Source organism: Leptosomus discolor, chromosome 2 (genome assembly GCF_034619465.1).
Source record: "Leptosomus discolor isolate bLepDis1 chromosome 2, bLepDis1.hap2, whole genome shotgun sequence".
Classification (NCBI taxonomy): Eukaryota; Metazoa; Chordata; class Aves; order Leptosomiformes; family Leptosomidae; genus Leptosomus; species Leptosomus discolor.
In genome coordinates, this window is record NC_141392.1 from 71,705,967 (window position 1) to 71,732,193 (window position 26,227).

Genomic DNA, 26,227 nt, shown 5'->3' on the forward strand with positions numbered 1-26,227 from the left:
GCTCGAACTTCCTAGTCCATCCTAGTTTTCCTGACTGTATGCTTTCACATGGTTCATGCATCTTCTAATACATATTTAAAACTTGTAAGAACAATATTTAAGAAAACAGAATCAACTAATAAATAGAAAGTTTAAAAAAAAAAAAAAAGTGCAATGTTTTTCTGCCATCTCTAAAACAGCTGTAATAACGGAACAATTCAAATCTTAAAACTTTTCATAATAAACTCATTGGAATTTTGGATAAAGGATAAATTTGATGAATTATGGAGATTGCCAAAGAAAAGTATCTATTGCATTACATCAACTCAACAGAGAAAATATGAGGGAAATAACTTGGATTCAAGAAAACAGGCAATTGACTTATAAACTCACAGCATGCCAAACCACAGTAATCCTGACCTGCCTGCTGTGTGCTGTTTCAAAGCAATAAAATGTATTAGTGCAAGCTGTAAATATTAAGATAAGTAAGTAAGCAATTGACATTATACATCTTTGAATTATTGGTAATATCACATGGTAGAATTCTCTTTTGTAGTCACTGTTGCTTCAAACTGTCAAAATACTCTTTATGAAGAAGATTCCTAGGGGAAGAAAAATGCATTAAAAGTTTGGACTGAGATAATTTATAGGGCTTTGTTGTAAAGTAGCCTGCAGAGTTGTAATTATCCCCAAAACAAACAGAGAGCAGTCCTGCGGAGACGAACTTGGGGGTGCTGGTGGATGAAAACCAGAATATGAGCCAGCAATGTGTGCTCGCAGCCCGGAGGGGCAACCGCATCTTGGGCTGCATCAGTAGCAGCATGGCCAGTAGGTCAAGGGAGGGGGTTCTCCCCCTCTGCTCTGCTCCGGTGAGACCCCACCTGCAGTGCTGCATCCAGCTCTGGGACCCCCAGCACAAGAAAGACATGGGAGGGCCATGAAGATAACCAAGAGGCTGGAGCACCGCCCCTGTGAGGACAGGCTGAGAGAGCTGGGGTTGTTCAGCCTGGAGAAGAGAAGGCTCTGGGGAGACCTTACAGCGGCCTCCCAGTGCTTAAAGGGGGCCTGCAGGAAAGGTGGGGAGGGACTCTTGATCAGGGAGGGTGGTGGTAGGACGAGGGGTAATGATTTCAAACTGGAAGAGGGTGGATTCAGATTAGATATTAGGGAGAAATTCTTCACTGTGAGGGTGGTGAGGCACTGGCACAGGTTGCCCAGAGAAGCCATGGCTGCCCCCTCCCTGGCAGTGTTCAAGGCCAGGTTGGATGGGGCTTGGAGCAACCTGGTCTAGTGGAAGGCGTCCCTGCCCATGGCAGGGGGGTTGGAGCTAGATAATTTTTAAGGTCACTTCCAACCCAAACTATTCTGTGACTGTATTCTTTTAAACCCTGGAAATTTAGAACTAGGATCATATTTTTGAAGTTCAAAATTTATTAAGGTGTGGAAATACGTAACTGTGACTTGCAAGACAGTTCTGTCTCCAGCTATAGTGACTTCTTGAGGTGGGAAATGAAACACCTGGTTTTTGATAAAACAGCAGTAGTCATCAAAATTCATTAATCATAACTGAAGCGTTACTGTAAAAGGAGAGGTAAAATGCCTAGGTGCTAGAGAAAGAACTCCAGTTTTACATTGTGTTTTGAGGTCTGTAATTTGTTAACCCTCCTCCTTTAGCAGAGTTAACTTTTTTGTGCTGCCTGTTTATTTTGAATTGAGCAACTCTGAGGTGCAGAACATTTTTCCTGAGAAGCCTCCATCTGTGCTCCGTAGGCATCGCCTGTCAGCATAATCCACCAAGAGAATACCTTCTATTAAAATCAGCTGGTTGATTGGGTTTCTGTACTCATTCAAACAGTGAGAGGACTTCAGTTCTGTATCCTCTTATGTTTCTCTGTAAGCGCTCCAGATCAACCTCAGCAACTCAAAGGGTAAATGAAGGCCTTCCCAATTACAAAATCAAGTCAGGGATTGAGGGGAGGGGTGGTGAAGACAGCAGTTAAGCTGTGTGAAAGCTTAAAGGAGTGAAGTACTGAATAAAGGAAAATGGGTATTTATTAGGAGGGTCGGGTTCTGCTTAATTTTGCAAGTGTAAGGACTGGCAGTAAAAAGGTAAAGGAACAGGCTGATAAGCAGAGAACGCAAAATATACCCCCTTAAGAAAGGGAGCAGGAGTGGGAGGAAACCAGGTTGGGAAAAATGGAAGAGTTTCTCTTTCATGAACTGTCGGTAACAGAGATTACAGACACGTGCGGTGTGCAATCATGTAACCTAAGCAATTCATAATGCCTCATTCACTGCAGTGACAGGTAGGCAAGGGCATAATTTTAACAGATGAGAAATTTTTCATGAGAAAGATGCCAGGAGTAATACAAGGTGTACTTGAGTCACAATTGAAACTGTAAAAGGGACTGTTAGCGTTTCTAATTGAGTGCTCAAGCATTTTTACAGTTGTTGTACAGAAGGAATAATTTCCCACAAGATGGGAAAAAAGTAATTTAGCTAAAGGCTTTATTGCAGCGAGGACTGTAAGCAGAGCCTTGTACAAAAGCGCACACACACAAAAATTGCCAGGAACTGTATCAGCCATAAAAGTTAGTCTGGCTGTAAAAGCTGCAGGTATGCTACAAGCTGTATGGTGTATCAGCTTTACATGCAGTAAATTTCATTCTTTAAATATCTGGCAAATGTTTTTCTCCCTTTAGTGTCCCTTCCTTCCTCTCCCATTTGTCCACTACAGCTGAAAATCAGGTTGTCTCAATTTTTTTTTTTTTTTTATGTCACTCCCAGGGAGCATCTGCTATTGCTCCCTTTGGGAACATACATTTGCAGCCCCTTCTTCTTTGCAGGCTTTTATGTTGCACAGTCTCTCTGCTTTACCTTGATGGAAAGGAAGAAAGAAAGAAAGAAATTACTGTTTGAATTACAGAAATACATTCTGGAAAACAGTAAAATGAAATTTCCATTTACTTAAAAGAAAAACTGTAGCAGCTCCAAACAATTATCCATCAATAATGCATTTTCAGCTAATCAAAGACCACATTCTTCTAGCTTTTTTGTTTATTTGCAGATACTGTATATTGGTTTATATTGAGAATATTCATTACAGTAAAATGAAATAATAACCTCTGTAGTGATAAATATGACACCACCTGATCTGCAAGCACAGCAGGAAGGAATTATTTGTAGGTGGGGACCAAGTTGTAATACAGCTGCAATTCAAATAAACATGTCCCTTTTTTAAGTGTGTAGATCACAGAATCACAGAATGTTAGGGGTTGGAAGGGACCTCGAAAGATCATCTAGTCCGACCCCCCTGCCGGAGCAGGACCACCTGCAGCAGGTCACACAGGAACGCGTCCAGGCGGGTTTTGAATGTCTCCAGAGAAGGAGACTCCACAACCCCGCTGGGCAGCCTGCTCCAGTGCTCTGCTGCCCAATAAAAGTAAATTGGCTCCAAGTATGAAATTAAGAATTAATTCTACAAAACAGAGCTTTTCACTTGGGTGGATCTTTGTCACCACACTACCTATTCTCCTATCATAAACTGTTTTAGTAACTTGATTTTCCTGCCAGAACTGCGCCCGCAGCGCTGCAGATAGCAAGTAGCATCTCCCTGTGGGATTGTATCGCTACCTTTCCACCCTACTGCTCAAGTTGGAGACCCATGTTATAGCTTCATTTAAACTGATAGTATTTCTTCCTCATCCAAGTACTTTCTCAACTTTGTGTTCAAGTTTTTTTGTACTGAAAAACAATTGCCCATGTATTCCAGGTAGTGATTTAGTCCTGCTCTGGACCTCAACCTTATTTAAATAATGGGATGTCTTTCAGGAAGTTCAGTCCAGCCTGATAGCACTTACAACCTTTGTGAAGCTCACTGAAGCATATTTTGATGTGCTGCTCACAGATGTACATACCCTTATATTAGAACCAAAAAAAATATTAAAAATGTCAATCGCAGTTTTGTGAATTTCCAACAGATGGATGACAGCTGGCACTTTGGCAGTTTGGGTATAGATTCAGAATTGATACCTGAAAGAGTACTGATTTTTGTTTATTGTTTACTTTGAAAATACTTTATTCTACTAATGTATTATACAAATGCATTATACAAACATTAGACTTCCCAGAAGTAGTGCTCTAACAATATTTGGAAGTAAATTCTGAAATTAAACTATAGTTAGGTTGGAGTTGTGGGGAAAAGGAAGGTTTTACCATGTCTTAATGCTGCAAATACTGTCATCAATAGAGGGATTCAAAGTTTCAGTGAATACATTCATCGATAGTTAATGTTAGGGAGTTTCTTTTCTATGTTCTACTCAAGCAGATTACACTTTTTTTTTAAAAAGATCAAAAAAGCGTTTACATTTTTGAGGCTTTCTAAATATGCTGATTTTTTTATAAAGACTTTTCTTTTTCTGTTGAGTCCCTGAAACAACTGGAAGACACCTAACATGTTCATTATCATCTAACATGTCGATGCCGTGCTGGAATTATTCCAAACTTTATGCAGCTGTGACACTGCAAATTTATTAGCAAGCCTTTGGAGGATGTAGCTTCAGGGCAAGCGGCTAGTCTCTCTGTCCTCTAGTCGGAGGGCAGCCGAGTAGTGATGAGAGAAGGGAAACCTGTTTCTGACGAAAACACGTTTGTCTAGCTCAGACGGCAAATGGCCCATGAAGAAACTTCTCAGATTTAGCTGAAGCCTTTGACAGTCCCACGGTAAGCTCCCCGGCAGTGGTTTTGTGAGCTCTGCTGCTGCGCCACCCAGTGCCACAAAAGGGGCAACCGGCCCTCTGGGCAGAGACGCTCCTCTGCCCTTCACGGGAGCTGTTCGGTGGAGGTCAGTTTGCTTCAATCATGTAACTTCTGCAAACTGTTACTTCACCAGCACAGAGCTTCAAACGAAGGTTAGGCTTTCCCAAGTTACAGTATTTGTTTTCCTGTCTTGCAGAATAAGAGTTTGTTGAGTGCTGATGGACGTGCAAGTTTGGCACGCTTGGGCTTGTGGCTTCTGAGGGCTATGTGTACAGATCGGAGGTTATTGCGATTGCATGTCTAGGTAGAAATGAGAAGTTACCCAGCATGTCATTAATAAAGGTGTTATACATCAGTACAGGTATTACCCAGCACTCAGCCACCCATGATTGTCCAAAGTATGACAAGGCAATTTGAGAGTCTGTAATATATCAAATAATTACCTAACAAAAATAGCTTTAAATAAGATGCTTACATAATAAAAATAACTTTTAATAGGCATATGTACTAGTGTTTAATGGGACCCATTTATAAAACCAAGATGATTTGCTTTACTAAACATGAATAATTAATTTGGAAATATATTTTTATTTTGCGACATTCTTAGCATCAATTAACATCAGTTTGTTAGTTTCTTGACACCAGTTCCTTAGAATAATTTTAAAATTTCCCAAGTGGATGTCACCATTTTTCAGCCTGAACTTTAATCTAGAGCCAAAAGAGGGGGAAAAAACTCTGAAAGACTAATTGGTGTTACGAAATCCATTTTCAAACTGCAAGGATCAACTCTGGTCTAGCTACTGTAGTTCTGAAGGTGCACGATTACTGTTATTTCTGTCAGGTACAGTAATACTTCATTCAATCTTTCATTAATTCTTTACTAAAAAAAAATGCAATATAGGTAAATTTAGTCATCAATCTATTTTTATATTTGTTTATTTTAATATAAATTCTGACTCAACAGCCAAGTGACCAGTAGAGTTATATCGACTATGGCCAGAATGGTATTTTGGTGAGATGGGGATACCATACTGAAAGGTTTAATGAAATGTTATTAAATTAAAAGTTTTTTCATTTCTGAACTTTGTTTCAGGTAGCTTATGTTTTTGAATGCCCAAGTAGTCTGAAAGCTATTTCCCACAAAATTGTTGTGTGTTTTTAACAACAAGGCATCCTATTACAAAATATGAACTGTTTAATAAAAATGCAAACAGTACTCTGAAAGATTCTGGAAGTTTTCCAATTATTTCTATCTTCTCACAAATTTTGCCTGTTTATGCATTAATACGTTTTTTTAGCAGGTACTTTGAACTCTGTTCTCTCAATTCTTCAATTGTAAATTCAAATATTTTACACCCAAATGTGCACAAGAGACATGTTGTAAAGAACACTATTTTTTTTTAATTACCTAGGTATTCCACTACTAGTTTCCCAACAGGACAGAAAAGGATTTTTATAGGCACTCAGAATACATGGCCATCAATTAGCTCGACACCTACCCAGCCTCTGTAATTCTTTCATCTTCCATAGTGGGGTCTGTGGTTTGGATGCTTAAGGAAAATGGTTTCCCACCTTTCCCCTTTACCTCATCTTTTCCTAGGTTAAATTATGCAGGATTTGCTTAAAGCACAGGAATCTTCATTATTTACTGCTGCTTTAAAAATCAGGTATGCTTTTCAGTGCTTTTTCTGGTGCTAAAAACATACAGGCAAGGAGGAAACAAAGGGATGGAGAAGTTTTCTGAGCCAGTAGTGGGTCTGGAGCTGGGCAGAAAACAGCCTTACTAAGTGCTTTGCACTAATGCTGGTGGAAAACAAAGTGTAGTTTTCAATGTGACATTCTTGGCACAACAAACCTACTTAGTAAGTAAAACTTACACAATTATTCTGCTGATGCTTCTAGTTTAGAGAAGATTTTTCATGCTTATAAAAACAACATTTACAGATGTTTAAATGGGAAGAAATAACAACCATCACTACCTTATCTTTGTCACACTTTTTTTAAAATCCTGGCTTTTTTATTAATAGTTCTCTGTACTGATATTTTATTCATGTTTTTTCTCGTGTATAATGCATGTTGAGTGCTGCTTCTGGCCATTATGATTTCTATAGAATAAACCAGCACACTGCTGGATAACCGAATGTATGATAGCGTTGTTCGTCTCCTCTTCACTACCCTTTAAAGAGTATTAGCTTGCTTTCTGTGTGGGCTTCCAATTAATGTGCTCTTCTGCATCTCCTCTATCGTTTTAATTCTGTTCCTACCGCGAGGGAAGGTTATTTTCCTGGATTTTGTAATCATTGACCATACTTTGCTAACAGCACTGACGTCTGATTCTCTCTAGGAGATTTGTATATTTTTATTCTGCTTAGGTTTTATTTTCCCAGAAATCTCAGTGGGACCCTACTCTTGATTGATGGTGACAGAGGAATTCAGACGTGGAGGGGAAACTCATCGGACTTTGGGAATGCCATATAGACTCAGAGGCCTAACGTCATTCAGTGCACTCACTGAGTCGGATGTTTTGAATATGAGTTATGTCTGCATATAATTGACATTAAATTATATCAATAACCACATTGTTTAAGTCAGAATTAAAATAGGAAGTTTGGAAGCTGAAGTGATGGCTAATTACCATTAAAAGTGAAGTCACCTGAAATTGCTCAAAGTAGAAAGGGAAAGAAATAAAATCATTTAAAATGGAATTATATTTTTTTAGGCCTTTCCAATATTTTTATAAAACGTACTCCGTAAATAGCTCAAAGTTGTAGCAAAATTAATCATCGTTACTGATGTATGCTAATCTGTGTTGGCTTGGCTGCACTTTGAGGTTATGCTACCTTATATTCTCCATTTTACAAGCAAAGGTGATACGGAGGAAAACCACCCAACATACAAGACAACTTTGACTTCGTCCTTCGTTTTTTACCAAATGGTATCTGTGGTTTGAAATCATGTACCTTTGCAGGCCATAGAGACCCACCTCATTCGAAAATCGAGTGGGGGGCTGACATACATCGCTGAGTGGAAAGGTGGACTGCTCGAACACAAGATGGGACATCTCACGTGTTTCGCCGGAGGCATGTTTGCTCTCGGAGCGGACGGAGCACCTAACGACAAGACGGGCCATCACATCGAGCTCGGTGCCGAAATTGCTAGGACTTGCCATGAATCCTACGATCGTACAAGTAAGTACTGTAGCGCAGAGTTCAATTTCAGCTTGGCTCTGTGAAGGCAGCCATCGATACTTTTGTGTAATGCTGAATGAAAGTTGTATGATGGTGAGAATTCATCTTTTCTGAGCAAACGCTGCTTTGGTCTAAGAGTATCTTTAAGAACGGCTGCTCTGTTTTATAAATAATTTCTGTGCACCTGAATCATATCTGCTCACTCTAGTAATTATCATGACAGCTTTTTTTTCACTTTGCTGATTTCTGTACAGCGGAATACAAATAAGAGAAGGGACCCTGTTCGTTTATACATCAATATAGCTATTAATCCTGATTTATGCACAAAAAATAATTTTATTCTCAGTTCTGTTGGTACAATGCTGCAAACAATAGACTTGCACAAAGAAAGTGGATTTCTGTGTGGGAAGTTTCTTTGGATTCTTTCATCTTCTCATAGAAATAACCCTGGCAGCATTTCAGGTCCCAGAGTGTATTTTCCAGTTTGATATAGAAAAGTAAATATCCTTGTCTTTTAAGCAAAATTTCACATGTTGCTAGTTGTATGCAGTCTTCCAGAATGCAAATGTTAGCATCACTGTTCAAACTGGAACTGCCGTTTAAGGCATTGATGAAGAACAGCTCTCTTCTCCTCTGAATTATTCACAAAAATATTAAAAACAGGAGGTGCTGCAGTATCTTTTAGAAATTACATACCTTTTGGGTAATCCGGCTTCATGCTGTATGAAACGTAGTTGATTTGGTAGGTGACATAATTTGAAACCTTTTTTAATGCCTTTGTTTTAGCATGTGTTTTTATATTGGCTAGGCATGAAACTGGGACCAGAAGCCTTCAGATTTGATGGAGGTGTTGAGGCCATAGCTACAAGACAAAATGAAAAATACTACATCCTACGACCAGAAGTTATAGAGACCTACATGTACATGTGGCGGCTCACTCATGACCCAAAGTACAGGCAGTGGGGATGGGAAGCTGTAGAGGTAATTTTTTCTAATTATATCCTAATATCTTGTTAAGTGAGCTGTTGAATAGTATCTGGATATTGTTAGCAGTTGGAGAATATATATTTATTTTAAATCAGTAATATCGACTCAAATTTCCAGAGATTCATTTACTAATAAGATGAACTAAGATCATTTTAACAAATCCAAATACTGCTGGTATTGTATATCAGAAGAACAGAGATACCTTCTTAAATGCTTCTCCAATCAGTGTCGTATTTGGATGGACTGCTCAAGATGTTGAGTATTGCTGCATGCGAATGGGAAGTGCAACCGTGTGTCGGATTTGAGCCTTGGATGTGGAAATAAGTTTTATGAAGTGTATTTTCAACAGTAATTGTATGAAGGTGATTTTAATTAATGTGATGAAGGCCAAGATGAAGTACTAGATAGTACCGAACATTTAAAAAAAGGGTCACTTTCAAAAAGCACAGGTCATCTGGACAGAACTCCATTAATGATAACAATCTCTTCTAGATTTAAATTTCTGTGTCCCATTAGCGTTTGAGCTTCAACCAGTCATGCTGAACCTAGCTATCTGTGCTTGTCTAGCACAAGCCTTCCAAGAGGGCAGCTAGTCTATATTGCAAAAATTGGCTTGCCAAATCCATTGTTTCCCTTATTTCAGTGGTTAATCACCCTTACTGTTAGAGATGAGAGCCTTTGGATTTACCATGTTTCATCCTTCAGGTATAGGTCCTTATTACACTTCCAGAGTTCCCTTATTTTCTCCTCACTTTGATGTTGCCCTTGCTAAATTATCTGCCTTTCACTCTTACTTTGGAATTTCTAAGCAGACTAAAATCTTGTAGGAGATACAGGAAGCTGAAGAACATTATTTCTGCAGCTCTGTGTACCTAAGAAAAATAGAAAAAAAAAAAAAAAAAAGAACAGAAAGCAAAACAAAACTCTGTGCAGTATTTTCTTCACTGTGACCTCTCCTTTGTAGTTATTGCTTTCCAGGATTTCAAAAACTTCCTGTTTGTCAGTTTGCCCAACACCTCCTGTTTCTAGGAGCGTATATAATCACAACTTTCTTGGATAGGCCTACACCGCTAGTTATAGAAGATTGCTCTATACTGAGGCAAGAACACGTAGGCTTGTGCAATTGCTCATCCCCGAGGAACCCTAGTAGAGAGCTGTTGCTGGGTTATGGCTCCATATACCTGGCTGCGACATGACATCCGCCGGTTACCTGCCTCCCTCAACAGCAACCAAGATCTGTCATTGTATTGAGTATTCACTGTGTGAGATACGGAACGCATCACAAATGGTGTGCAAATGTCGTTGAGTGTTGTGGGAAAAAAAGAGCATTTCAAAGTTGGTAATTAGTTATTCTTGAAAAATGACATTTAAGGTAAAATCTGCTTTCCATAAAAGAATAGCTGCTAGCATTAACTATACTTCTTCTACTCTCTAACTTCTCTTTGAATATTCACAGCAATTCCATATCTGCAGTCAGCACTGCATTCAGCTAGGTTGAGGCTGTAGTTATTTAGGACATTTTATTTACCTCCCTCAAGTGTTGGCTCTGTCGGCCCTGAAACAGTATGCTCCCGAGTTCATGATTCCAAAGCATTTTTTTAAAAAACAACCCTCTAATTTAGAGTGCTGTTCCCTTACTTCCTTCTTTGCTAACACCACCCATAGGCACACATTTTACTACTGGAATCTTCCCAGGCAGATTATAATTGGAACACTTACAATGGCTGTTTATGGAAGTCATCCCACCAGGCTTCAGCAATGCCAAGTGTTCCTTCTCCAGGAGGTGTTTTTCCTGACTCATTGTTGCTGCCCATACTGATAACAGTGTTATAAACAATTGAAATGTTTTCCTTATTATTATTCTTTACCCTGTTGGTTCAGTTTGTTTGTGTTTATTTCAAGTTTGTACACTCGTTTACCTTCTTAGCACTCCCCATGTGTTCCTTGTTTAACATTCTTATGGTTACTCTCGTCTGGCTCTAACAGAGTGGATTACAGCCTGTGTGGGAGATGCAGCTGGTCCCATTCTGTACAGGCCCATCTTCCACTGTCCTTATGTGCAGCTGCATGTTTCACGAAAACAAATCTTGCAGCTTCACAGAAGTTACACAGTCAGTTGTAGGTTTCAAATGGCTGGGTTTTTTGGTTTGGGGGTTGGTTTTTTTTTTTCTTCCTTAATGTTTATAGCCCATACAGCTCCACCTGATACTGTGGGGTTTTTTGTTCCAGCAAGTCATGATAGCTTACCACAAGTATTTCATCAATTCTGTTCCCTCTTGCTCCTTGTTCTTGCAGCAGGGATCATGTCACTGCACCCTTGTTCTTGGGGAAGCCCCTGACCACTGCATGCGGTTGGTTTCATTACGAACACCTGTTGCACAAAGAGGAAGCTGAGATTGAAACAAGAAAAAAAGGGGAACAATCAGACCATTTGCTGTTGCCCAAAAAAGTTGTTCTTCAGGTGTTTCATGTCCATTTTCAACTCATGACACCGGCAATAAGAACTCATGAGGTTTGTTTCCCAGTGCCCTTGTGGTAGAAAAGCAGGGTGCTCTATAAGTCATGACTTCTAAACTCTCCTACAAGTCTATTAGTTCTTTCTCGAACTTTTATAAACCAAAAACAAGCTCTAGCCTCTCCATTTTTTTCTTTGGAAACTTGCTTTGCTGCTTTAATTTGAGTCCAAAATCATTCTGTATGTACTTCAGCAGTTGGAGAAAATGCAGTTATGACCAACAGCAATATCCACTGTTACTGAGTCAGAAAGGTTTTTATCAGCTTAGCTCATGAAAGTCTCCCTTTCTGCATTATAAATGTGGCCCATATTTTGAATTCATAGCACTTCCTTTGTTTTTTCCCTTTATGACACTTTGAGACTGTCAGCCAGTTTTCACTCAGCTTGATGTTTTCCATTACTCTAGCATAACTAATCTTAGCCACCCTCATTTTCCGAGAACTAGTAACTTAAAATGTGTTTGATTGTTTCTTCCCACCCACCTCTACCCCACTGTCATCGCTGAACTCTGAAACTGCAGGTATGGGCACGAAAGGCCATTACTGCCAGTTAAAGGAGGGTGACAACCAAGAGCCTTTTTATCGTACTAGTGCTGCACCTCAGTGTCCTGTTCCTTTGGTTAAATGGAAAGTAGCTTTGAAGGGTAAGATGCTTCGTGTTTGCATCAAGTAGACACCACCAGATGGCTAACACGGAGGCAGTTAACCTCTTCGTTTACATCATAACAGTGTGTTCAGGTACCTATACGGTATATCCCTACAACGAACGCGTAAAGAAGGCTCTCACTACGTGTTAGAGCACATAAACAGTAAATGTGGTTTGCTTTTGTTTCACCTCACCCTGTTTAGGATGCGGGTGTTTCCTTGAGTAATAGCCTTATCCTTCAAGTTCAAGTTCTCCTTCTTGCTGTGCCTTGGAAAACATAATCTTGTGTTTGACATTGAAAATCCAGACACAGATTCAGCATTTTGAATTCATTGCAGGTAGAAGTAGACGAGAGGGAAGGAGTACCAGCCAGGGGAAATTACTTGTTTAAACTTAAGTATATTTGTCACTTAGTAAAAGTGTCCAGGAAAATTAAAGAACCTAAAGACACATAAGAAAAGACAAATAGGCCTGTTATATTTTAAAGGATCTCTCCTGGAGAAAAATCCCTTTTAAATATACAATAGGCAGCTTACTCTCCAGTGAAAACTATGGAGAGCCTGACATGCAAGCTAAATACATGCAGATAGCTACAGGGACTCCAGCAAAAACAAGGACATTTAGGATATCTACTCACAGCAAAACACAGATCCTGAACAGCTTTCAGAGCAGGTGGAGGTGATGGATACCTCCGTAATTATTAGTGACTTTTAGTCTCGCCTCTCATCAGAAACAGAAGATGCTTATTCTGCCTGTTTGCTTGTTTTAGCTGTATCTTCTGCCTTGTCATAGCACTGTGCCATATGTGGCTTGAAATGCAGCATCTTTCCCTAAACAAAGTCTACACATCCTGTAATCGCTTCAGTGATATTTGCAATAACTTCAGAAATGGAGGAACTAGTTGCCTTCCATCTCTCTGTCGGGGGTTTGGTAAAGCTCCGGTATTTCTGCCTGAAAGTTGTTGCTCTGATACCCGTCTCCGCAGCAAGCACTATGTCTGAGAGTAGCGTGGTCCTGAGTGAACGTAATAATCCACCATGCTTACCATCATTTTTACTGAGAGAAGTTATTTAGGGCTAAAGAGCATTTTCCAGATTTGGTTTTGAATAATGAGTTGTTACATCTTAGATTCATTTCACTCCTTTATTATACTGCATGATACCAGGGAGTTATTATAAAACAGAATAAGAAAAATGAGGAGGCTAAGAATACTTTTGACCTTGTTAAATCAGTCAGTTATAAAGAAAAAAGATGAATGAATATTTAAAACAAACCAGAGATAAAAGAACTAATATTCAAATAAGGTATTGGATAGCAGTATATTTAAAGAAGTTACGGCTCATATAGGCATACAGGTACCACCTTTCTAATGCAAACACCTGTCTGAAATAAAGAAAAGCCACAAAATTTATTAAATAGTATGACTCTATACACCTTCTACACTTCCAGCACCTGGGGCATGGGTTTTGCCCTTCTGTATACAGCCTTCATCTGATCTGTTTTCTCCTTCAAAATTAGCTGATCATCTAGAACATTCCTGTGGGCAGAAAAGAAATTGTATTTTTAGGTGGTCTGTGTGCTCCTTTTTATTGTAAAATAGGAATCAATCATCTGTTTTACACCTTTTAACTGAATACACAGTTTGGAAACTAGTGAGAGAAAAACAAGTTCTTACTCTTACATCTGAAACAGGTTGCATTAAGTCCAGCCACATACTGGCTTTCCATCTACTCCTGTGTAACAGACAGAGCTTTTTCAGAAAGGTATCAAAGAAAAAAGGTACCTACTGCAGAAAATTCAGTCACAGCCCAGTATCAGAGATTTCCCATTGAAAAATGAAAGAATTGCAAGGAGGAACCAAACAACTTAGAAAATTGAGAGTTGCCTTTCCTTTTTTGAAGCGACTTGCAGGAGGGTAGGGAAAAGACCGGTATGTATCATGGTATTCAATTCTGTCATAGTCATTTTTAAGCACTAAAATATGACTAAGAACGGTTTATGTGACACGGGCTGATAGACAAGCCTGTGAGAGAGACTGTTGTTATTCCTATATAAAAAGAGGAAAAAGAAAATAAGTGAAAATCCGTGTATCTTTACATCCATATAGTGTTCCTTCTGAAAACTTCTTTTATTAATTTATCATTTTGCTTCTCTTCCTAAATGTGAAATCAGACGTGTGTGCCTATGTGTTTTAAAAAAAAAATTTCAAGCCAGAGCTTTATCTAGTTTTCATCTCTTTATCAAAAAAAAATTGTGACTATTTTCTGCTAGTTTTATTGTCAAACAAGAACTGACAGATGATTCATTTTTCTAATCCCACTGGGTTTTGGGTTTTTTCCCCTCTTCAGGCACTGGAAAAACACTGCAGAGTAGATGGCGGCTATTCTGGCATTAGAGATGTTTATAACAATCATGAAAGCCATGATGATGTGCAGCAAAGTTTCTTCCTTTCAGAGACACTCAAGTAAGTTAAGAAAGTTGGTTTTCACTAATACGAAGTAGTTCTATGGATCATCTCTACAGATAAGTATTTATCATTAGTACTCTTGACACTCACATAACAAAATCTGACTGAAATAGTAGAACTTTTCTTAGGTGGCGGGAAGCCAAATTACTTTTTTTTTTTTTTCTCCTTTTTTATCAATAAACTAAATTTTATTGCTTCTGGAAATTATCTTTGCTTCTGATAAAGGTACTTGATAGTCTTTGTTCAGAAATTACATCTCCTAGTTTTGATAGGATCTAATTATATATGCCAACACTGCTGAAACAAATTGACTAGGCAGAGGACTTACTAGGCTTGTACTGCATGCTGTTGGTTTTTAAAACTACAGAAAAAGAAAATAGTCAACCTGTGAGGTAAGCTCACGGGGCCTGCTAACAGAGAAAAACAAAAGCTTTCACTGTCTATAACCATCTCCTAAGCTTTTAATGAAACAAAGGATGTTTTGTCTTGGTCTCCTCACTTTTTGGTTTTTGCTGTGCAAGAGAATGTTGCAAAGACCAGAAAGAAGCGATCATGCCATTTCAACAGACGGTGTAATACTTGCGTAAATGAACTATTGTAAATACATTCATCTACACAGCGGCATTTTTTGAGATAGTGCCCTCCCTCTACTATACCTTTCAAATCAGCCTATATCAGAATTAGACTTCCGTCCCTAAGCAGACTTCAATAGTTGTGCTACAGTAGTTACTACCTTGTATCACAACAACAAGTAAAATGTTGGATTCGTTTATTGGTTCCTGCTGGGTTTAATAGACCCTGCCTTAGTAAATGGATGCCCAAGCTACTGGTCTAGTGCTAGTTTTCTTCTTTAAAAATCCTAAGCCAGGGGTTGTTCTCAGAAGCAAGACAGGATTGGACTACAGTATTTTCATTCCCACACCTTGATGTAGGAGGACATTCAGGAGCAAAAGAATTACTATGGTTGTGTATTATCAAAACAACAGGTAATAACATTTCTGAGGATGAAATGGAGGTAAAATGAACTGATATTTAACCTCGATAGCCTAAACTTCTTTGTCCTCTGTCAGGATAGAGGCGTTCTTTCGTTGGTCTCCGGTTGCTATTGCCCTTGAGTCCAATTGGAGTTGAATGGCCCCGAAGTTTTGTGCTAATCATTGTGATCCTGGGGCTTAACTGGTGTTTTGTGCTTGCTCAGCTGTTCCCATTGATACATTCATCTGGGGGAATCCGGTATTTACGTTTTCCTGAGAACTACTGTAGCTTCACTTCCCTGATGTGGTCACATTTCCTGCCTATTTTCTTGCCAGGTACTTGTATTTGCTGTTTTCTGAAGATGACCTTCTTCCCTTTGAACACTGGGTCTTCAACACAGAGGCTCATCCTCTCCCTGTTCTTCGCAAAGACGATGGGCATAAAGAAGAAAACCAGAAATAGATGAAGATTAAGTTATACTTTGTTTCATTCCTTATGTTTCTTTCCAGGACTTGGGCACATGATTTGGTTTTAAATTCCTGAGGTAAATTTTTAAATCAAGCCTTTTGCAGTCTGTTTTCTTTAACAGTAAATATTTATGAATGGACCCCAACTGATTACGATAAAAATTCCTTCCTCTTATCCAGCTGAACCACTTCTTAGACGAGAAACAGGACATCTCTCCAGATTCTGTTAGGCTGCAGTGTCATCTTGGCTAAAAAGAACAGAGGGTCTGCATGTTACTTGTTTCCTGTTATGCTTTTAATTTGACTGCAAAATTCTTTTCTCCTCTGTGAGGAGATGTCTGCTTTAAGCTGTAATATTTTGCCATGTTGCAAAAAGCCATATTGAATTAAGTATAAAGAGCTTTTTTCTTTTTTTTTGTTCTATGTTAATTTGTTTTGTGTGTCATCCAAGACAAATCTTGTGACTGTGACAGCCTCTTCTTATGCGGGTCTATCATTACTTGGTAAAGTATCTGATGTGTTTCATTGTCAACAAAGTCTACATAGGAATATTTCATCTCATGCAGATACAACTCAGAAACTGCAGTATATGTTGAAATTAGTCTAAACTTAGTTTTTATAAATTTAGCACACTAGTTTAGCAGACCTTAGTTTTTCAGGTTTTGATTAGAATATTGTAATAGAATAAATTGTTTCCTCCCTTTTCTAAGTGGTGTTATTCTCCTGTCTTTAGTCAGGGTAATGCAGAGTAAAATAAGATAGTCATTTCATACTAAGACAGGGAGTCTTACCTTCTTCATATATTTAGTCCAGTAGCTTTCATTTGGTTGGTTGGTAAAAAGACAAAAAAATACTCAATGACATTTTCCTGGAAGCTGAGAATTATACCAGAGACAAAATTTGTTTGGTTTTCTGGGACTTTCTCAAACATTCAGATAGGTTCAGACCTGACACCAGACTTGATTGTTTATTGTCACAAAGCAATTTAGTGTATCTACATGAATAAAGTCAGGTGTCCGGTTGCCTTGAAGAAAACCTGTCTCCTTAAAAGAAGATAATCATTCAGAAAGGAAATTATCCAGTGCACAACTAAAACTTTCCGAAAGCACCAAGTCTGTCTTCTCTAAGTGACAGAAATGCAGTGTGCATTGTTCCTGAGATTAGAGGCCTGGCTCACTAAGAAAGGTAACAGCTTTGCCAAAAAGCATTTTACTTTGTAGCATCACCAAAGGGAAAAAAACAGGCATGATTAATTCCTGTTTCTGCTTAAGCGTAGTTTCGAGTGGTGTAGATGACTCTTCAGTCTCCCTACGTTTTCATTTAATAACAGGATGACGTGGTATATTTTGAGTAGGGTATAACACCTGGTGTCCCATGCTGAGAAAGTACATTATTCACTGATTTGAAGGCAGCAAAACAAAGATGGTTGTCAACAGTAATCTTCTTTCAAGGTATTTAGTAAGACAGCTCACATGTCCAGTGTAGCTCATCACAGCTGAGGAAGCACCTGCGTTTGGGCATTACAGAGTATGTTTGTTTCTGTACCGACAGAGGTCTGCAATGTAGTTTTTCTTAGGTGGAAGCCAAGAGCAAAGATAACAGATTACATTTTTAGATAGCTGGTGGCTGGAGGCTGACACATAAACTTGACCCTCAGGAGTTTACAAAGACAGCACTGTCCCTCTGCTTCCCCCCCGCGGGCGGAGAAGATGGCGTGCGCCACCTGAGCTGCCAAAGACATTTGTGGAAGGGGCAAGGCAAGAGGCTCTTCAGCGATGCTGATCCTTCCATCAGAGGACTGGCAGAGCTGTGCATGTGTAGGTGGCAGTTAACAGGGGTACCCTGCTGAGCGTGGGCGACCCAGGGCTGCGAGAATGGCTACAAACGGACGTGCATCGGCCCCAGACAAAGCTGCTTGCATGGCACCCGCACGCCGAGTCAAGACTTTTTGCTGTACCACTTTGGTTTTTTTTTTAAATTATTATTTTCTTTTTTAAAGTATGGGTTCCTTCATGTTACAGTAACAGTTTTCTGAAACTGAATGAGCCAGGATGAAGTCTTGGCTATCCTCTGTTGAGAAGCAGAACTCCTGCTGATTTTGATACTCCAGAATTTGTATCATTGGAGAACTATAATATTTCATTGTATTTCTTCAGAAACCGTATTTCTAAGGGAGCTATTATTTTGTTTTCCTTCAAGTAGAACAGAGAAATTATAGCTGTGGAATAAAACCAAAAATTCTCTTCCCTCTTTAACCAAAAAATAGTAACAATTACTTTTGTCTTAGTTATCTTTATTGGGTCACCTGCTGCTGCCTACCACATGGTTGTGCATGTGCTGCTATAGGCCGCAGCTCAGTTAAATAACTACTGTAGCTCAGACAGAAACAGTCTTTGAGAAATGTGGTTTGTCAGCCTCTTCTGACATGATTTTCTTAACCCCAGTGAGCTGCTGCCAGATGTGTCTAGTGATCTTGCCTTTACTTAACAAGCTGAAGAGAAACAGGGGAGAATGGGGTAGCTCTCCTCTGTGTTTCAAAAAGCAGGCTACAAACACACAACTCCTGTATGCATTGGGTCCTGTGTACTTAAATACAAGCATCATGACTGTCTCCTTGTAATACACATATTTAGTACGGATTTTTTTTTTTTTTTTTTTGGTTTGAGAGTTACAATGATTTGAAAGAGCACAAATTTAATGTGACTGGTTTTGGTATTCAGGTTGTATGTACAAACTGCACTATACTGTACTTTTTGTAAACTAATGTAAGTAGACGAGAAGATTGTACAACGTGTAGAGCTGCCAACTGTAAGAAAAGAAAAACTTTTCATAAACTGAGAATATATTGATTTTTCTTCCCCCTTTTTTTTTTTTTTTTTAAATAACCCCAAAACACCAAAGTCAGAGCAATCATTTTGAAACAGTCAGTACTTACCACTATTTGTTAGATTGCTGATATAACATGAGTTTTGTTGCCCATTCACTGAACTAGCTGGGTGGAAGTGGCTAGTTGGTGGTCACTTTGTGTTCCCAGTCATTCACAAGAGCAAAAGAAATTGCTTGGGGCGGGGGGGGCGTTATCTTTGCATAAACACACTGCCTATACTTTTTCCATTTCTTTGTAGCGTAATAATGGACTTAAATCTGCCTATGTCAAGTCCTAAGAGGTAGTTCACTTTAAATGGCACCCACATTGTTCATGGGGAAAAAAAATGTTTTGATTGTAAGATAAGTATTGCATATGTGTTGGTTGTACACAGATTTTTTGCAATGCCCAATGGCTCACTGTTTCTATGGTGACTTCATCATACACATTATCCATTTCTCTTACTCATTTAAATTGGTTTTGATTTGTACATAGTCCATTTAGTCTTTTCATCTTTATATAAACGGAAATTATAGAATACATAATAGATCAAGATGCTTAATTTTTAAGAACTTATATTTGTAAAAATTTCTCTATTGTGAATAAAGTCTTTTAATATATCTGTTCAACTTGTTATAATTTTTCTTTAAGTGTGTTGCAGAAGTAACTACAGGAATCTGCTGCATAGTCTGGTTTGGCTGCTATAGTCAAGAATTTTTGTCAGCAGATTGAGTTGAGACAGATTAGTACTCTGTGTACTTGTTAAGATACTATTGTTAATTAATGTTAGTCAGTGTATAGAATTGTTACTACAGAAATAAATTCCTAGAAATTTTTGTCAATAAAATTCATCCTACCAAATGCATTTTGGTAGAAAGTGAGCTTGCTAATGAAAAGCGGGAAGCTGGGGAGTCAGAGGTGGCAGGCAGTAAGCACAGTGAAGGTCAGTCACTCCAATTCGTGTTCTGCACAACATGAGCAGGCTTCAGCTAAATGCCATTTAGGAGCAAACACCAGAGCGGAGATGACAAGGCTGTCACAGTGCCCAGCGTTACATGATCATGTAATGAAACACTATCATTAGTCCATGCTCCAGAGGAGAGGGGAACAGTTGTCATAGGAACTGTAACTACATTTTGTATTGGAAGGACGTGTCAGTAAGGTCTCCAATCTAAATATTGAAATAACATCTATACCGCCTCGATAACCTTGTTTTCTCTATGCAGGAGAAAGCCTCATCCAAAGAGGACAGTGAAATAAACTGCTGTGATTTTACAGAACAGTCTTGGTAGTACCAATTTTGGTCAAAAACTTGCTCGTTAGACCTGCTTAAGTTATTTTTGAGGGTAGCTCTTAGATCTGGGGGTCTCATTTTTCCAGCATCATTGTGCAGCTACACAGCGCAATGCTTGGAGTAGTCAGCAGGCAATCCTCTCCTGTGGCTGGCTCCAGGACCACACAAAGTGCTGCTCGACAAGTTAGACATCAAGTAGTACAAACCTTAAGTGCAGCACATTATTCACAAGATATGCAAGTACAAGCCTGGGATGGAACTTCAACCAGTTAATTGGTTGTTTTCTGCAGGGGAAAAAGGAACTAGGACTGAGTTGACAATTAGTCAAGACAAACAGGATTTGCCCCGCCATCTGCATTGCCCTATGGCCTTGCTCACAAGAGAAACTCGGCACTCATATGACAGCATCTGCTATGGAAACAGACCTTCATCTGATCTGCCTTAATCCTGGGATTAGTCTGTTCTGGTTGATCTCAAATGCAGGAGGAAAGATTATGCATCAAAAAGCAGTCTGCCAAACCCAGGAAATGGTCACCGAGACTGAGAGTTCACGAATACTGCAAGAAGAGATAAACCGCAGGGTTTTGCTCTCTCCTGGTTTTGCGCATTCATGTGTGCACAAAGTGGTGGACAGGGCAAGTCACACAGCTGCAGAATCCAGCCGGAGCCCAGCAGGCTGTTAGCATTCAACAGTACCTCAAAGCCAGCAGGCTGACCCTCATTTCTCAGGTATCTGCTCCTCTATCTGCACCAGCTCTCACCCACTCTGTAACTAAAGATCACCATAATCAACCTTCCCTTTGGAAGCCTCTCTTTAAAACTTTCACACACTCCCCAGACTTTCTCTGCACACTTTGTGGAAGGTTGTTTGCCTTTCACTGTTCCCATGCAGACATTTTACAGGACATTAAAGACCCCTCTCATTGATATTTTATCCCCTCACTTCATGGTGTTGCTTTCACACCATCAGAATAGCACAGAGCTACTACTAGTCTTCAGCACCTCCAGCTAAAAAAAAAAAAATATAAAATTGTCAGTACAACTTTATTATACTGTCACATTCTGGGCATTGATTCAGCGCCCAAGGAGCACTACCCTATGACAAGGGGACTTGCTGGTACTCCAGAAGATCAGAGAGTCATTATGGTTGGCAACACACAACAAAAGAGACCAAAGTTATTCCAGCCATGGGGGGGATAGTTGAAGGATTTCGATGCTGCAAATGGTGATCCTACAGCAATGGTAGGTTACATGATTTTTAAAAAGTCCATCAGCAGGTAGATAAGGAGCACACAGACAACGGCAGATGGAGATCCCATGTAATACCCTGTCCCAGCTACTCCCAGGCCCATGGCGGGAACTGTCAGCCCATCAAAAAGGCCCATCCCCACACACCTAGAGGAGCACAGGGGCACACAGGCAGGCAGGAACCCATGTGAGGGACTCCAAGGAAAGGACAACCTGCCCAGGCCACCCCCTAGGGCTGTCCAGGTCAGTCTCAGCCCTGGTGCCCAAGCCTCCACCCATCAGGATGGGTCAAAAAGAGCAATTCTCTAGAGCACCTTTTGGACTGGGGGCATTGCCAAGGAGTATGCAGGGAAAGAGCAATTTGGAACTGCAACACAGGTAGGGGATATTTCGGGGAGCCATCGAAGGTGCAGGAAGCAAGGGATATAGGTGATTTGGAGAGGAACAAGGATGGGGAAATAGAGGAATAAGGGGTAAGAAGGGCCAGCCATGTGCAAGTAGTCTGCTGGTTGGTATGCTCCTCCGGCCCTAGGCCTCTGTGCCCAGTCAGCACAGTGTGTCTTAGCTTCTTTTTAAATTCCATTTCTAACTATTTTCCTGGGTGAGGGACTTTTCTGCGCACGTACAGAGGTCAAACCTGTTCTTGTATAAGTGTATCTGTGCTGATCTGTGTGGCTGGCGGTATACATACATAACTATGTTCTCTGTAGGTCAGCCTGTGTGTGCACATGCTAAGCCCTGCTACTGGCTGGACCTGGGGCACGGAGCTGTGGCAGCCTCACTGCTGCCAAGCTGCCACATTCAGCTGCCCCAGCACAGCACGGCCCAGCAGCCGAGGATAAGGACAAGGCTTCAGGAGTGCCTGCACAGTGGGCAGCTGTGTCACTGGTTGACCTCAGATGGTTTGAAATTTGTTTACTGAAATACATGGTCAAAGGTTTTTCACCTTTCTTGCACTGTGGTAAGATCTCACAGTCTCAATCCTGTTGCTCTTACCCAGTGGTTCAGATGTTATAATCCATCTTTATCTCTAGCTGGAGCCTACTACTCACCTCTACCCGCTAGCTACTTGCTATTTGACAACCAACACACTCCCTCCCAAACAACTGTCTATTTTTATGCTTGATCTTTGAGGTACCTCAGTCAGTATGAAACATTTGTGTGCTTTCATTCTTCTTTTCTGAATCCAACTCTCTACATTTGCTGCTGGGGGCACCCCTGCTTCACTCAGCTCTGTGCACCTCAGGTCCCCCCAAGCCCCTCTCAAAGGTGGAGACTGTTCTCATAGATGCATGTTCTCAGAACTCGCTCCTCTGCTGCTGCTTGAATCTTACAAGTCACTGCTGCTTGCTCCTAGCATGTTAAATCCCTCACCTTCAAAAAAACTCAGAATAAGAGGAGGCCCATAACCTTGCTGCTTTCACATTTGCTGTGTCCTATGGCATGTTCAGCCCCACAGGAAAAAATGGTCGCTATGTACTGTGAACAGCTGTACCCGTAAGCTTTGTTCTGTTTCCTCAATTTGCAATTTAAAAGATTACAATGCTCTACAAAAGTACAGTGCAAAGAATTGTATAGCAAGGGGGACAAAGTAAAGGATGAGCAAAACTATGCCAAAAGCTGTATGTACAAAAGGTTTTATTATAGCTTGATTATCTTTTGGCTACAGCTAAATGTTCAGCCACAGTTGCTTTCTATTCCATGTGCTTCTGGGGTTGATGTAATTCCCAGCTCCTCTTCTAAGTGTTTCAAATGCTTTTCCTCAGACATTTGCATTTAGCTTTCCAGTGCTAACAACTAGCCATAAGTGCTCTGTTTAAAACAAAACAAAACAACAAAAAAAAACCAAACAAAAAACACAACAACAAAAAAAAACCCCACCCACATAAACCACCAAAAACAGACCAAAAAAAAAAATTCAAAAAAACCCCCAAGGCAAAACTTCATGTTCCTTTAAATATTGAGCTACAATTCCATGGTACATAAGTAAGCAGAAAGAGAGCTTACTCTAAAAATCTATTTTTCATGTGCAGTTCCAATCATTACAGTTTACACAACACCTTCTAATCTACAACTGCACAAGAGTTTCAGGATTCGCCTCAGCTGTCCTCAGAGATGCCACCCAGAGCTAGCAAGGGCAGCAGCAGCAAATTAATGCTACAACACTCCTTAGCCACAGGAGCTGACAAACACCAAACTGCAGGAGAAACCCAGGGAAAGCAAAACATAATGGCTCCGAGAGAGTCTAACATTTCACGTTTACTATGCTGTTCCCTGAAAGGCAGAGGGAGAAGAGACTCAAAACATCAGCGCAAACCGAGAACTGGTCCCACATGTCTTCCCTGTGTAAGTACGAGTTTGCCACCAGTCTCCTTTGCTGCCTGTCCATGCGTAACCAGTGTCCCCCAGTGCAGGTGCCCCACAGCACTGCTGCCCACCCTTGTGCCGTTGCAGTGCGGCACCACAGTGGCTGGGTGCTGCAAACCAACACCTTTGGGCATGCAGCAATGGAGCTGCTGGTGGTGCCCCAAAAACCTCTGCTCCCAACCCCTCACTTGTAATCAGCTGAATGCTGTGGTTTTTAACCCGAAGTCACACAACCAAGAGAGGTTTTGACCACTTCCAAGCCTTCCCTGATTAATTTAAGGCTGTGGCACCTCCTAATCAATGACTGGCTTCTACTCTTCTCTACAGTGACCTGAAACCTACTGAGACATATAACAGAAGTCAAAAAAAAAAAAAAAATCCTCCATTCCGTGCTGCTACATGGAAAAACTGAGGGCAGAACTAATTAGGGGAGTGGATTTGCTAGTTGTGGAAAGCCATAGTTCTTTGTGAATACCCCAATCTCAATGCACCTTTTGGTTACAGAAGTTTTTTGTAACCACTGTCGCCTGCTGACCAGAAGTGCTGTCCAGACAGCCAGAGGCTCAGGTATTCACTCAGACACTGAAAGATGCAGATCAAGTGTCTGGACCAAGCTGAAAAGAGCCTCTCAACCCCATCCTACAGGGTCACTGAGCTCTCCTTCCCCCACAGACAGAATCATACAATGCATTGGGCTGGGACCCCCAAAAGCCATCTAGTCCCTGCAGTAAGCAGGGACCTCTCTAACTAGATCAGATTGCCCAGAGTCCCATCAAGCCTGATCTTGAACGTCTCCAGGGATGGGGCCTCCACCACCTCTCTGGGCAACCTGTTCCAGTGATCCATCACCCTCGTATTCAAGAACTTTTTCCCACCTAAATCTACCCTTTTCTAGCTTAAAACCATTACCCCTTGTCCTATCACTACGTGCCCTTGACATCCCCTCAGCCACACTGAGGTTCCCACTGACGCATCAGAAGGGACCCAGCAACGGGAGCAAGGCCTTTGGAAGCGCTCAGAGCCAGAAGGGCAACAGAGCCAGCTACCGCTCACAGCATCTCAGCCAAGAGAGGCTGCGGAGCCGAGCGCTGCCAGCACCGTACGGGAAGCAAGGTTACCGTAACAGCTTGACTCCTCCTGGAGTCCGGTCAGTTCTCCAGAAACCCTGCAGCCCAAGAACGATCGCTACTTTATTTTGTTTCAATATTTTAACACTAAGCAGCAATTTGCCAAGAAGTAGCTTCAAACATGCTTTTTTCCACTGCTAGTTACAGTGTAAAGCCAGCTCTCACTACCGCGATCCCTGTGTTTGGGGGCAATCACCCAGACTAGAAGCAAGCACAAGCAAATCAAAACTTGCCTAAGAGCAAACAGTCTGCCTCGCTGGCCGTTAACCGCACCAAGGACTCACGATAGAACACCGTTACCCACCACCACCCATGGAAGCTGGGAATAGAGTGCTCCCCTCTCCACAGTGCCAAACCCCCTTCCTCACGTCTCGGACCGTAGGAAAGCATAAGAGCAAAGTTCCTGAAAGCAGGAGCAGCGATTTCTCACAGCACAGCACAGGGGCTGCTCAGATGGCCCAGGAAACTAGTTTTGGTGACTTAGCTCCAGTGCAATCCATGCCAGCAAAAGAACAAAAAGAAAGGTGCTAGAAAAGCCTGAGAGTCTCTAAAGAAAAGGAAACTTGTTATTTCCTCCTTTTCTCATGAAGCACCTTTCTACTTTAAGTGTCATTGCAAGAATACAGATTGAAAGAAAACTAATTAAAAACACACCTTCACAGTCCGACGGGACAACAACAGAAAAAGGGAGTTTATCGTCTTATTGATCACCTCTCTCCTGACACCCACGGATGCAAACAAGGGGGAGAAGATAAGCCAGGACCTACATAATGAGCAATTACCTGGGAGGCCTCCCCAGGGTCCCCCAGCAAGACCAGCGCAGAGCAATGCAAGAGTGTCTCTCGCAGTTTCTGCAAGGGCCCTCAGCTGCTACCATAACCATTTCCACCCTAAGAGCTCTAGAGAAAATAAGTTTACAAGTGAAGCCACTTGTTGCACCCACATCTAAAGCCCTGAAAAAGTACATTACATTACAGGAAATTGAGGCCATAGAAAAAATAATCCTGTTTTTCAATTTGCTGGTTTTGTCTCATGCTTAGCTCTGACTGAATAACCAATGAATACTTATTCTTTGATTTTTTCCTTAGATCCAAAATTGAATACATTTGTCCAGTAAAATGCTATTGTCCATATCTCGCTTTAATCCAAAACCTGAACATTTCTCAATAATAAAGAAAAAGTGAGAGTAGAGTCTATTAGTGTTTTATACTGATATATTTACAGATCTAAGCAATCCTTATAACTATCCACTTCTGTTGTATGATTTGATAGACTGTAACATAGATCTCAGTATCTAATTCTCATTTCTTTTTGTTCCAAGGCAAAAAGGAGGAGGAAACAGCC

At 40.6% G+C, this 26,227-nt stretch overlaps 1 protein-coding gene across 1 annotated transcript in view; it reads left to right on the plus strand.

Moving 5' to 3' along the window:
* The window catches only part of MAN1A1 (mannosidase alpha class 1A member 1), a 146,338-nt gene extending 130,283 nt beyond the window's left edge, over window positions 1-16,055 (plus strand). The window contains exons 9-12 of the mRNA XM_086461260.1: window positions 7,706-7,925; window positions 8,734-8,906; window positions 14,421-14,536; window positions 15,850-16,055. Of these exons, the coding sequence (XP_086317386.1) occupies window positions 7,706-7,925; window positions 8,734-8,906; window positions 14,421-14,536; window positions 15,850-15,976 (636 nt within the window). The 3' untranslated portion in view covers window positions 15,977-16,055. The remainder of the gene's footprint in view (window positions 1-7,705; window positions 7,926-8,733; window positions 8,907-14,420; window positions 14,537-15,849) is intronic.
* The last annotated feature ends 10,172 nt before the right edge of the window (window positions 16,056-26,227 follow it).